The 13,717-nt window shown below is 43.2% G+C and overlaps 1 protein-coding gene across 1 annotated transcript; it reads left to right on the top strand.

Annotated features, from left to right (window-relative positions):
* The first annotated feature begins 3,758 nt into the window (after positions 1–3,758).
* LOC139441877 (ciliary microtubule associated protein 1A-like) lies at positions 3,759–13,060 on the top strand. The gene is made up of 6 exons (XM_071222624.1): positions 3,759–3,844; positions 7,977–8,109; positions 8,692–8,790; positions 9,455–9,559; positions 11,710–11,814; positions 12,632–13,060. Exons 2-6 carry the CDS (start codon positions 8,032–8,034, stop codon positions 12,644–12,646), a joined length of 402 nt encoding a protein of 133 aa, XP_071078725.1. The 5' UTR covers positions 3,759–3,844; positions 7,977–8,031; the 3' UTR covers positions 12,647–13,060.
* The last annotated feature ends 657 nt before the right edge of the window (positions 13,061–13,717 follow it).

Here is a 13,717-nt window from a genome sequence, read left to right as displayed (position 1 = left end):
CCCTAACCCTAACCCTAACCCCTAACCCTAACCCTAACCCTAACCCTAACCCTAACCCTAACCCTAACCCTAACCCTAACCCTAACCCTAACCCTAACCCTAACCCTAACCCTAACCCTAACCCTAACCCTAACCCTAACCCTAACCCTAACCCTAACCCTAACCCTAACCCTAACCCTAACCCTAACCCTAACCCTAACCCTAACCCTAACCCTAACCCTAACCCTAACCCTAACCCTAACCCTAACCCTAACCCTAACCCTAACCCTAACCCTAACCCTAACCCTAACCCTAACCTAACCCTAACCCTAACCCTAACCCTAACCCTAACCTAACCCTAACCCTAACCCTAACCCTAACCCTAACCCTAACCCTAACCCTAACCCTAACCCTAACCCTAACCCTAACCCTAACCCTAACCCTAACCCTAACCACCTAACCCTAACCCTAACCCTAACCCTAACCAACAGATAGAAGGGTAAGAGGTGACTCACCAATAGATAGAAGGGTAAGAGGGGACTCACTAACAGATAGAAGGGTAAGAGGGGACTCACCAACAGATAGAAGGGTAAGAGGGGACTCACTAACAGATAGAAGGGTAAGAAGGGACTCACTAACAGATAGAAGGGTAAGAGGGGACTCACTGACAGATAGAAGGGTAAGAGAGGACTCACTAACAGACAGAAGGGTAAGAGGGGACTCACCAACAGATAGAAGGGTAAGAAGGGACTCACTAACAGATAGAAGGGTAAGAGGGGACTCACTAACAGATAGAAGGGTAAGAGGGCATTCTAACAGACAGAGGAGTGAGATGGTTAAGAATGGCTAACCAGCAAACAGAAGGAGAAGAAAGTTAAGAATGCCATTCTAAGAGACAGAAGGGGAGAATGGTAAGTGGGCTCACACGCAGATATAGAATAAGAAAAAAATCAAGAGAAGCGTTCTAACAGACAGGAGATGAAAGGTGAGAGAGGTTCACCGGCAGACAGAAGGAGAAGAAAGGTAAGATAAGTTCACCAGCAGACAGAAGGAGAAGAAAGGTAAGATGGGTTCACTAGCAGACAGAAGGAGAAGAAAGGTAAGATGAGTTCACCAACAGACAGAAGGAGAAGAAAGGTAAGATGAGTTCACCAACAGACAGAAGGAGAAGAAAGGTAAGATGAGTTCACCAGCAGACAGAAGGAGAAGAAGGGAAAGATGAGTTCACAGCAGACAGAAGGAGAAGAAAGGTAAGATGAGTTCAACAGCAGACAGAAGGAGAAGAAAGATAAGATGAGTTCACCAGCAGACAGAAGGAGAAGAAAGATAAGATGAGTTCACCAGCAGACAGAAGGAGAAGAAAGGTAAGATGAGTTCACTAGCAGACAGGAGAAGAAGGGTAAGATGGGTTCACTAGCAGACAGAAGGGGAAGAAGGGGAAGATGGGTTCACTAGTAGAAGCAGGTGAAAGATAAATCGAACAAGTGACATATTATCAGTGCGAGAAACAATGTCAGAATGTAAACTGCCAGGCAAAAGAAAGTAGACACCCATGTTTGATGGTGGCTTAAAATGAAACAAAGACGAAATTGTTTTCTAACAGAACCTTTGTGGGAGAAACCCATTTTAGATAACTGGTATCAAACATACATGTATATGTGAGAGCGAATTACAGGTGAGTGATTGGCTACTCCATGGTGATGACCTGAGGTCAAATTATGACGGACTACGTTCCTTATTGTAATTCGTTACCAATTCGCCTACATCTGTGTTTAAACTTAATGGTTTTAGGGTATGAAAGCAGACACAATTTATGGATAACAACTTCTTTAATTACTTACTCCGTAAAAGGGTCTATACCAAAACGTAGCCTTTACAGTAATTAAATAAGTTGTTATCCATAAATTGTGTCTACTTTGTCATCCGTGAACTTCTAAGTAATGCCGATCAAACAATTGGTTTTAGAGTGATAATGTGTTTTGTATTGTCTAGTTTGCATTACCGCCATTAAGTACTGTTCTTGTCGTGCCCCTCCAATGATATTACAGAAGCATGTCTGAGCGTTAATCATCACTCACGAAGTTCAGGTGAGCTAACTGATTTTATTTCCCATCTTTTCTTTTCACTTTGTCAACCGTTTAAACAAAATACAGAATTATAAATGGAACGTCGGATTTCCATACGTATCCTCAGAGGGGGAATCCGGGTTAGAATGAATCTTCAGGAACCTTTGCTGGTCGTATGAGACGACGCCATTGATCAGGTGGTCGGTGATTAATAGCGTGTGGACCGTTGTTCACACGCACGCCCGCACACACACGCCCGCACACACACGCCCGCGCACGCACACACACACACACGCCCGCACACACGCCCGCGCACGCATGCACGCACACACACACACACACACACACACACACACACACACACACACACACACACACACACACACACACACGCACACGCACACACACACACGCACGCACACACACCTGTCACTGCTACTGGTATTGTTAACTGGTACCTGATACTGCTACTCATGTTAGTAAGGTTGGGTTTAACGCCGCTGAACAGTATTCCAGTTATATAACGGCGTGTCAGCTTGATGTGGGAGGCAAACCCGAAGTGATGCAGGTCTTGGACGTTTACCACTTTGATGAAATGAGAAAGGGTATGGTGCTGGCAAACCTAGAAACATAATCAGGGCAGATCAGGATTCGAACCCACAATCACAGTTTTCGGGACACACCTCAGGGACTCAACTCAGCATAGCGATCTGCGCCTCTTTAGACAACTGGGTCATCCGTGAGCCCATTCAGTATCGTATTACTCAGCATGTTTATTGTGTTGCTATGTTGAGTCACGTAGTTCGTGTTTAGATAGCGATTATTTTATATCCGGGTCAATAACGGTTGTATAACGTTTATGGGCCGGGAACGACATATTTGAATACCACATAGTCGAGGGAGTCGGCTGTTGGTACCACGAGCGCCACATTGATGGACTGAGTGCGGTGAACCATGATATAAACGATAGTAGAAAAATGCTTCTTGATATAAACGAATTTTTCAGAAACAGTACAAATACATAAAATGCATGAAATAAAAATACAATTAATTCAAACATATCATAATATTAACAGCTTATTGGCAGTGAGTCTCGAAGTGCATCTGTTTACAGATAAAAGCGCTTATAAGAAGATCAAAACATTTTAAGGTCAAGGCTATCTTAATAAATAGTTAAAGATAAACTCAATGATATCCAGTAGCAATCCTAGGTAGGTGTAAGAGATAAATCTTCCAAAGAATCAATGTTTAGAATTGTAAACAAAACCTACCATGTTTAAGAGCAACAACTCCTCAGATCAATAATAAATTCAATCAATTGAATACAATTCAATACAGTAAATGCATTAAATCAAACAGTATCATTCAGTGCTTTGGACGAGCTTACATACCAACAACGTCATAACACTTTATCACCGCCTTACACTGGTATACTTTTATGGAATCCCGGAAGGGACATTGTCGCGTTATCGTCCTTACAAAATCAAGCAAACGGTGACACAATTACGCCAAGCGCGACATCGCGACCATGCCACAGTTTGACCAAATGTCACATAGTCGCATTGCCGCGCATCGGCTTGAATGTTATTTCAGTTTTGTAACCAGAGGTGGACAATTCGACAGCGCGACAATGTCCCTTGTAGAATTCCATAGAATGCTCGACAACCCCCCCCCCCCCCCCATTTTCTTGCAGGTCGTCACCGATAACCTGCTAAATACAGGTGAGACATACGTGCTCGACTGTTATACACCTTTTGAGTTGACTAGCCACACACTGCTGGTCTGCCTTCAGTGTAGAGGTAAGTTCAGTTTGGTAACATATACGAGTTATTATTTTGGTAACATATACGAGTTATTATGTTTATGTTGATACCATCGAGAGCTTGGTCATGGCTCAAAGAAAAAGTATTCTTATTTCAATCTGGTTAAAACAGGAGTGTGAATTAGTCAATTGTTTCTGTGTTCCTTCACCCATGTATCGGTCAATCAGGGACCAGATAAAGTTATGTGTTGCTTATTCGCTGATTTATTACGTATTTTGTTTTTTAGACATTTTAGACATTTCTTAGACATTGACGGGTGACAAAGAAGACACAATTTCAAGCATAACAATTTCTTTATTATATAATTATAGCAACAGTCGGCATTATAAATTGTAGCAGGATCACTCGGTGTACATGGGGTTTGTAGCAGGATCACTCAGTGTACATGGGGTTTGTAGTAGGATCACTCAGTGTACATGGGGTTTGTAGCAGGATCACTCAGTGTACATGGGGTTTGTAGTAGGATCACTCAGTGTACATGGGGTTTGTAGTAGGATCACTCGGTGTACATGGGGTTTGTAGCAGGATCACTCGGTGTACATGGGGTTTGTAGCATGATCTCTCGGTGTACACGGGGTTTGTAGCAGGATCTCTCGGTGTACATGGGGTTTGTAGCAGGATCACTTGGTGTACATGGGGTTTGTAGCAGGATCACTCGGTGTACATGGGGTTTGTAGCAGGATCTCTCGGTGTACGTGGGGTTTGTAGCAGGATCACTCAGTGTACATGGGGTTTGTAGCAGGATCTCTCAGTGTACATGGGGTTTGTAGCAGGATCACTCGGTGTACATGGGTTTTGTAGCAGGATCACTCGGTGTACATGGGGTTTGTAGTAGGATCTCTCGGTGTACATGGGGTTTGTAGCAGGATCACTTGGTGTACATGATGTTTGTAGTAGGATCACCCGGTGTACATGGGGTTTGTAGCATGATCTCTCGGTGTACATGGGGTTTGTAGCAGGATCACTTGGTGTACATGGGGTTTGTAGCAGGATCACTCGGTGTACATGGGGTTTGTAGCAGGATCACTCAGTGTACATGGGGTTTGTAGCAGGATCTCTCAGTGTACATGGGGTTTGTAGCAGGATCACTCAGTGTACATGGGTTTTGTAGCAGGATCACTCGGTGTACATGGGGTTTGTAGTAGGATCTCTCGGTGTACATGGGGTTTGTAGTAGGATCACTCAGTGTACATGGGGTTTGTAGCAGTATCACTCAGTGTACATGGGGTTTGTAGTAGGATCACTCGGTGTACATGGGGTTTGTAGTAGGATCACTCAGTGTACATGGGGTTTGTAGCAGGATCACTCAGTGTACATGGGGTTTGTAGTAGGATAACTCAGTGTACATGGGGTTTGTAGTAGGATCACTCGGTGTACATGGGGTTTGTAGCAGGATCACTCAGTGTACATGATGTTTGTAGTAGGATCACCCGGTGTACATGGGGTTTGTAGTAGGATCACTTGGTGTACATGGGGTTTGTAGCAGGATCACTTGGTGTACATGGGGTTTGTAGCAGGATCACTCGGTGTACATGGGGTTTGTAGCAGGATCACTCGGTGTACATGGGTTTTGTAGCAGGATCTCTCGGTGTACATGGGGATTCACGCGTCCCGCGTTAGGTTTCATACCACGAGCCGGAGGTGATTGGCATAAAACCTTTCGATGAACGCATAAACCCCCATATACACCGAGTGATCCTGCTACAACAAATTATCTTAACGACATGTTTTAAGATGACATTTTAGATTTATAGAAAACAGCTGTTCGATTGAGCTGAGGTTAACTTGTGCTATAGCGTGAATTTTATTGACTCGGAAAAGGCGTGCGGCTTTGAGAGGTAGAGAGGGGCGGGGGAGGGGGATGACAACCTCGCCCAGATTGTTTGAAGGTCACAGACCGACCGGCAGTACCCAGGACAGGGCAAGATCCGGCAGACCACGTGTGATGACGCCACAGGATTACCCGTACTTGCGCACTTTGCATTTTCCCAACGTGCAGCATCGCCGCACTGGGAACTGGCAACCAATGGATGGAATATGTCTTCATCCATTGAAGCCGGAATAAACCTCAAGTCACTTTGAGATTTTATCAAATATGTATAAACAAAAGTACCTTTCAGCTCCAGCGAGCCTCTTCGGGTCATAGATAACAGCGGCTCGGAGCTGAAAAAGCTCGTCTATAAAAGGAATAATTTACTCCGTACTTTTGATCTATACACTGCCTTGAGGTGATTTGAAAAAAAACGATATATACTCTGCCATAAAAGAAAAACAAAAGTAATACCATCTTAAAAATGTGCCAGAGTGTTACCGACATCCATACAAAATTAATACCAAAAAATGAATTGGTCATGTCTGCTAGGATTGGGAGTGATTTGTATGGAAAGAAGGAGGTACTGCAGAAATCTGGTAAAAAGATGGGAAAATCGCAGCCACGTGATAGTCTCGCTCCGAAACACAACAACATGACTAGCACGTGCAACATCACTTGGGCTATTAAAACGTTGGGTTTTCATTTACATGCCATCACAATCTTACAGCAAGTGAAAAGCGAAAACATGCCACGACTTGACGGAAGCCCAACAACTGCAAACAGAAGAACCATCTTCAGCTGTAGCCAGGTTCCCATGTAGCATCAAGCACCATTACAAGACCGTGGAACGTTATCAGACACTCGGGACAACACCTGACCTTCCCAGTTCTGGTCGACTACGTATTACAACTACGGCAATACCAGGATTGCGTAGAACAACAGCCTAAACAGTGAGGAATCGTTTACGCGCTGAAGGTATTCGCGCTAGTCGACCATTTAGAGGTGACATTCTGACGGACCTGCATCGTCGGCTGCGATGTCAATGGTGTCAAGGTCACAGAGTATGACCACAACTGCGATGGTGACAGTTTGGTGACGTGTCAGGTTTAATGCTTCGCCGTGTGGATGGTAGACGTCGTTATTACAGGCTACGCGGGGAACGAAACATACAGGAAGTAAACAGATATGGTGGTGGCAGCGTGATGATGTGTATCCCCTACAATGGTAGTTCTGGAAAATTGGTGGATTGTTCATCCACACGTCCTTCCCATTATGCAACAAGCAGAGGTCATTTTCCAACAAGACAACGCCCGACCTAACACGGCAAGATTAACAACATACCTTTTCAGGAATCACAACTTCCAGTCCTGCCATGGTCGTCTAGGTCTCCAGATGTCATGTCTAGGTCTCCAGATGTCATGTCTAGGTCTCCAGATGTCATGTCTAGGTCTCCAGATGTCATGTGTGGATCTCCAGATGTCATGTCTAGGTCTCCAGATGTCATGTCTAGGTCTCCAGATGTCATTTCTAGGTCTCCAGATGTCATGTCTACATGTAGGTCTCCAGATGTCATGTCTGGGTCTCCAGATGTCATGTCTAGGTCTCCAGATGTCATGTCTGGGTCTCCAGATGTCATGTCTAGGTCTCCAGATGTCATGTCTAGGTCTCCAGATGTCATGTCTAGGTCTCCAGGTGTCATGTCTAGGTGTCCAGATGTCATGTCTAGGTCTCCAGATGTCATGTGTAGGTCTCCAGATGTCATGTCTAGGTCTCCAGATGTCATGTGTAGGTCTCCAGATGTCATGTGTAGGTCTCCAGATGTCATGTCTAGGTCTCCAGATGTCATGTCTAGGTCTCCAGATGTCATGTCTAGGTCTCCAGATTTTGAACTCAACGGAACAGGGAAGCTCTGAATCAACGACTGCGATCACGTCAGCAACAACCACAGAACCTCCGACAGTTGTCACAAACACTGCAGGCAGAATGGGTGAACATTACCCAGGCCACAATTCGGGATCTGATTGCTTCCATGGGACGACGATGCCATTCAGTTTTGGACATTAATGGTGGCCATACAAGATATTGAGAACAGATGACCTTCACCTTCTACTGTTCCATTTGTGTGGAACCTGGGTCAGTGAGAATGATGTGTGCAAATTTAGAACAATCGATTACCATCTGCTGATATTTATATGATATGTAAGATATACATGTACATCTAAACATCACTTTTGCGAGTGTTTTTTGCAGAGTATATATTCAGATTTATTACATAAATGGAAATACATTTTGCAGACAATCTGCAAGCACCACAGCTGAAAATTCAAATTCCAACTGTGACCAATCTGCCATGGCCGGTGAAGCAGACGCACAGCGGCCACCCATGAGACGTATTGAACTTGCAGATTTTCAGGAAGGAGGTGATAAGGTACCTTTTGGATATTTAATAATGCCCATGGCCGTGATTCTGTTCACACATCATGACTGGGAACATCTGGAAGTGAAGTGAAAACATCAACTTTCCGTTGTTTTTTTCTGTCAGTTTCGGACTGTTACAGAGAGGGGACACCTCAGCCTTCAGCTACATATTAAAACTGAGGGGGGCCTGGAATAGTTCTCCTGAGTGGCGTATTTTACATAGTTGCGTCCTTACGGCGTGGATTCTAGCATCAGGAGTTTAAGGCTCAGGTTCGCTCTGACTGTTATCGCTTGTTTGTCAATATCATACCAAAGTGATACAAATCAGAGACATATCTGTCCGACAGTTATATAATTTAATGACATACATTTAATAACAGCAGTAAAACAAAAATCACTTTGGGTTTTGTTACATTACACCCACACGTCTTAATTATAGATAGCTGGCATAATATTTGAATGGAAGTGAATTACAGGAATAATAAGGACTTGTGTTATCTGTCCACTTGGTGATTACAAGTGACAATTCATAGCTCCACTATCGTGCTGTTCTTTCTGGTTTCATCCTAATGGACTCCATTTTTTGCTGTAGACACGAACCCCATCCCCATGTACATACAGACCAATAGCCCAATCGGGGAGAGATCCTGGCCCCTCCTATTCAATGTCAACACATCTCCTAAAACGCTCGGTGAGTGAGGATAGAGATTGAGGTACGTGGGGATTTCAGTGAAATTCTTCCAACAGTGGAGCACTGAGTAAAAGAATGAATGGATTCGAGCCCGAGTCAGCAATAGTCTTTAACACCATGACCTTCACATGTTCGATTGACCTGACACACTAACGCTGTGTTGTATGAGCATCAACCCACGCTGGTAGGTACGATGTCAGGTCAGCGCACACGTTGTAACACATGACATGATCATATTGTACTTGTGAATCATGCTTCAGTGAATCACCATTGGAGACTTGGCGGGATTCAAGGAGCCAGTAGCCAGGAATCAACACAGGGAGACAATCATGGCCTCTGTCAGGTCAGGAGTCTTCACTGGTGGACCCTCATGGTACACTGGGTATCCTAAAGACAGTGGGACTTATTTTGTTCTTGGAAACCAACGGGAAGACGAACACAGGAATAACAAAGCCAACACTCCTTAATGTTAAAATGTGGTATTAATAGTTTAGCTAATAGTATACATTTTCAGCTGTAATCTCCAACAGGAGAACAAAGAGACTTGCGTAATTAAAGGAACAATGGGACTTGCGTTACCTCTGTTGGTGATTTCAGGTGAAAATGTACAACTATCGTGCTGCTTCTTTTCTGTTTCATCCTAATTGACCCCATTTATTGATAGGACGCCATGCCAGGCCCTAGTGCATACTCCCCAGCAGCCCCATCGGAAATCGACCCTGGCCCCTCCTACTCACTCGGGTCAAGACCGCGTGATTTATCCGTGTGGGTGAGTGAGTTTGGGAATGGTGTATGTGAGTAAATGAATAGATCCATGCCCGAATTGGCATCATTATTTACCTCTTCGACCATCACATTTTCGATTGATGAAACAAGTGGTTTATATAATGAGCAACGATCCACGCTTGTAGGGTACGATGTCAGGTCAGCTCATGCATTATAATACATGGACTTCCTGATCCCTTACTATCCTATTGTACTTGAGAATCATTCACCACAATGGGAGGCAATTTGCTGAATTAAGGGAGCCTATTTTAGCGTGGAATCAGCAGAGGGAGACAACCACGGGCTCTTTCTTGTCCGGATTCGCCACTGGTAGGCTCTAATAATACATTCTGTTCATCCTGCTCAGGAATACCAAAAGGAATCAATCGTAGGCTGGTGAGGTTTTTTCTGCTCAGGAATACAAATAGGAAACAATCGTAGGTTGGTGGGGTTCATTCTACCCAGGAATACCAATAGGAAACAATCGTAGGCTGGTGGGATTTATTCTGCTCAGGAATACCAATAGGAAACAATCGTAGGCTGAAGAAGTTAATTCTGATTAGGAATACAAATAGGAAACAATCGTGGGCTGGTGGGATTTATTCTGCTCAGGAATACCAATAGGAAACAATCGTAGGTTGGTGGGGTTCATTCTACCCAGGAATACCAATAGGAAACAATCGTAGGCTGGTGGGATTTATTCTGCTCAGGAATACCAATAGGAAACAATCGTAGGTTGGTGGGGTTCATTCTACCCAGGAATACCAATAGGAAACAATCGTAGGCTGGTGGGATTTATTCTGCTCAGGAATACCAATAGGAATACAAATAGGAAACAATCGTAGGCTGAAGGGGTTTATTCTGCTCAGGAATGCAAATAGGAAACAATCGTAGGCTGAAGGGGTTCATTCTGCTCAGGAATACAAATAGGAAACAATCTTAGGCCGGTGGGATTTATTCTGCTCAGGAATACCAATAGGAAACAATCGTAGGTTGGTGGGGTTCATCTTACTCAGGAATACCCATGGGAAACAATCGTAGGCTGAAGGGGGTTATTCTGCTCAGGAATAACAATAGGACACAATCGTAGGCTGAAGGGGTTTATTCTTCTCAGGAATACCGCTAGGAAACAATCGTAGGCTGAAGGGGTTTAACCTGCTCAGAAATACAAATAGGAAACAATCGTAGGTTGTCGAGGTTCATCTTACTCAGGAATACCAATAGGAAACAATAGCAGGCTGATGGGTTTCATTCTAGTCAGACATACAAATAGGAAACAATCGTGGGCTGGTTGTATTCATTCTACTCAGGAATACCAATAGGAAACAATCATGGGCTGATGGGGGTCATTCTAGTCAGGCATACAAATAGGAAACAATCGTGGGCTGGTTGTATTTATTCTGTTCAGGAATACCAATAGGAAACAATCGTAGGCTGGTTGTACGTATTTTGCTCAGGAATACCAATAGGAAACAATCGAAGGCTGGTTGTATTTATTTCTACTCAAGAATACCAATAGGAAACAATCGTAGGCTGGTTGTATTTATTCTGCTCAGGATTACAAATAGAAACAATCGTGGGCTGATGGGGTTTATTCTACTCCGGGATCCTTCAAGGGAAACGGTCATTCGGTGGTGGGGACTTCCTACAGGCGAGAATCATGCGGTAATTGGAACCATTCTGCTCCCAACATCCACATGAGGGACGATCATGGGGGACATGAACTGTTCTAGAATTCCTCAGGGAATAACGTTTGTCTCCTCACGGGCTCCAATGGAGCCAGGCATGCTGCAGTGAGAACCTCATTTGCCCTGGAAATCTAACGAGAAACCATCTCCGGTCAGATCTGTGAAGGAAACAGGTGACATTGATCCCCCATCTAGATGCGAGCATACCTGTTCTATTAAAAGTCCTGATTTCCTCTCTGTCAGACAGAATATGTTGAAACCCTCCATTCTGTGCTTGTCTTTGGGACAATACCACCCTGGGCTTGTGATCCATGTATGAAAAGCAATGGGTACACGCTTAGAGCTTTTTTTCGTTGTTGTAAAATTATATCATACATTATCACTCGCGTTTTCAGTAATGTTTAAGTTAAACGTTAATATTTCGGTGGCGATGTCTTTCTGTATCTTTCTTGTTATCCGTATTCAGCACACGCCTGGCCCTTGTTACAGACCACCATCGCCATCCTCGCTGCGTCCGGGACCCAGGTTCTCCATCACCTCAAGACACATGCCATCCCGCTTTGCCATCACAGTAAGTTATTTAAGGATGGACATTGTTGGACAACATTATGTAAACAAAACCAGTGTTGCCTATCCCAAACAAGGTGAAACTGATTTACATTATTGACACCTGACTCCGCAAACCCGATCTTTTCCAATTATCGATACATGTAATAGGGAGATAAACATACTGTGTTTTTAATGTGGAGATAGGCTACCTCTAGATTTAATTTAATTTGGAAACGAGCGCACAGTTTCAATAACTGTGCATTTTGTAACTCATACCTGTACATAATTTTCAAATGCTGATCGACAGTGATTGAGGAAGTAGTATTTTATAAATACTTTGATGCGGCCGAAAATTAGTTATTTCAATCAGAGATGGTTAATGATATTTGAAACCTCTGACTGACCAATCAGAATCGAAGAATTGTCCATTTTCCAAATTAATGATAGAACATTGTGTAAACAATGGCAGGTAACTAAACAGTACTTTGATTACTTTGAGATTTGTCAGGGATGATATGAAGATGCAGTATGCCTTCCCGAATCTGGAGGTTTTAAATATTACAATAGCATGGCATTGACTTATTAACACCACCCGCAATCTAAAAAGTACCATAATGTTTTATTGACATTATAAAATTTAAAAAAATGTTATCAGTAATCTCCTGAATGAATATCACAGTTATGAGCCAGACATGACGTCACATAACCTATCTCGGGCCAAACATTTCTCTTAAAAACCCAACGCTGTTCAAACCCAGACAAGCAAATATTTTGCTTAGAAATGTAATGCATATTATTCAATGGACCGAAACCTTTTTTTCAATTCGTTTTCTTTATAGGTTGAAGAGGATTAAGAGTTATTTACAATGTGTGTGCAAACGTAGCAGAGTGGGTGAGTGAATGAGTTGGGTTTAACGCCGCTTTCAACAGTATTCCAGTTATATCGCGGCGTGTGAGCTTTATAAGAGAGGAAAGCCCGAAGTGATGCAGGTCTCAGACGTTTACCACTTTGCTGAAAGCGACGAGCACGGGAATGGTGCTTTCAAACCTAGAAACATAATCGGGGAGAAGTAGGATTCTAACCCTTAATCATAGGCTTCTGGCGTGCCCAGGGGACCCGACTCTGCACAGCGAATCGCAGCACCTTAGACGACTGGGCCACCCGTACACCCCAAGCTGAGCAGAAGGGAGGACGCCAACAGAAGACCAACATGCACACACGTGAACAGCAAGTGCTTGCGACATTAAAGACCGAATTACAACACCAATGTATTGTCAAGATTCTTTATTGAGTAATGCAGGCCACTTGGCTCAGAATTTAGGCCAAATTTATTTGTGGGTCTTACACTTATTCAATGATATGTGACGTATTACATAAAACATTACATATATTTTAAAACTTTAATTTGTATACATTTCTCTTCAGAATCAAAGCAAAGCTTTGATTGTTGAATGTGTTGTGGAGGACATTTGTTCAATAAATTTCTGACGAGAAGGATGTTTATGGTAATAGTGTGGAATGAGTGTACTTCTACTTTGCTCATAGTGTGAACACACCAGAACAACATGGAACTCGTCCTCAACAACTAATTGATCACAATGGTAACAGTATATAGCAGCAGCTGGTCAATATAACGTTTCGCCTTATTTTCACAATACCGCAGGTTTTGTATTTTGAAACTAATAGATACAGTGCGAATCGTAGCTGAAACACAGATCCAATCTTCATCTTAGATACCTGGTGTGATATTCTTCTCTGACGCTAGTAATGAGGTAAATGAATTATAATGTGACAGGAAATCTAAGCTTGTAATTTTTCTAAACCATTTCTGTATTTCTATATCTACACATCTCTGTTAATAAAGCGACTAACCCTGTCCATATCCAAAGGAAATATCTGCATACAGCAAAGTCGATTGTAAGAT

The sequence above is a fragment of the Haliotis cracherodii genome, unplaced genomic scaffold, assembly GCF_022045235.1.
Source record: "Haliotis cracherodii isolate W230 unplaced genomic scaffold, xgHalCrac1.p SCAF_47, whole genome shotgun sequence".
Classification (NCBI taxonomy): Eukaryota; Metazoa; Mollusca; class Gastropoda; order Lepetellida; family Haliotidae; genus Haliotis; species Haliotis cracherodii.
The sequence above is the reverse complement of the archived record's forward strand: the minus strand, read 5'-3'. Positions and strand labels throughout refer to the sequence as shown.

Excerpts from the sequence above, each read along its gene's own strand:
- LOC139441877 (XM_071222624.1), top strand. The coding sequence starts at position 8,032 with ATGGCCGGTGAAGCAGACGCACAGCGGCCACCCATGAGACGTATTGAA. Across the intron at positions 8,110-8,691 it reads TTCAGGAAGGAGGTGATAAG|ACACGAACCCCATCCCCATG; the intron begins GTACCTTTTGGA and ends TTTTTGCTGTAG. Across the intron at positions 9,560-11,709 it reads CGCGTGATTTATCCGTGTGG|CACACGCCTGGCCCTTGTTA; the intron begins GTGAGTGAGTTT and ends ATCCGTATTCAG.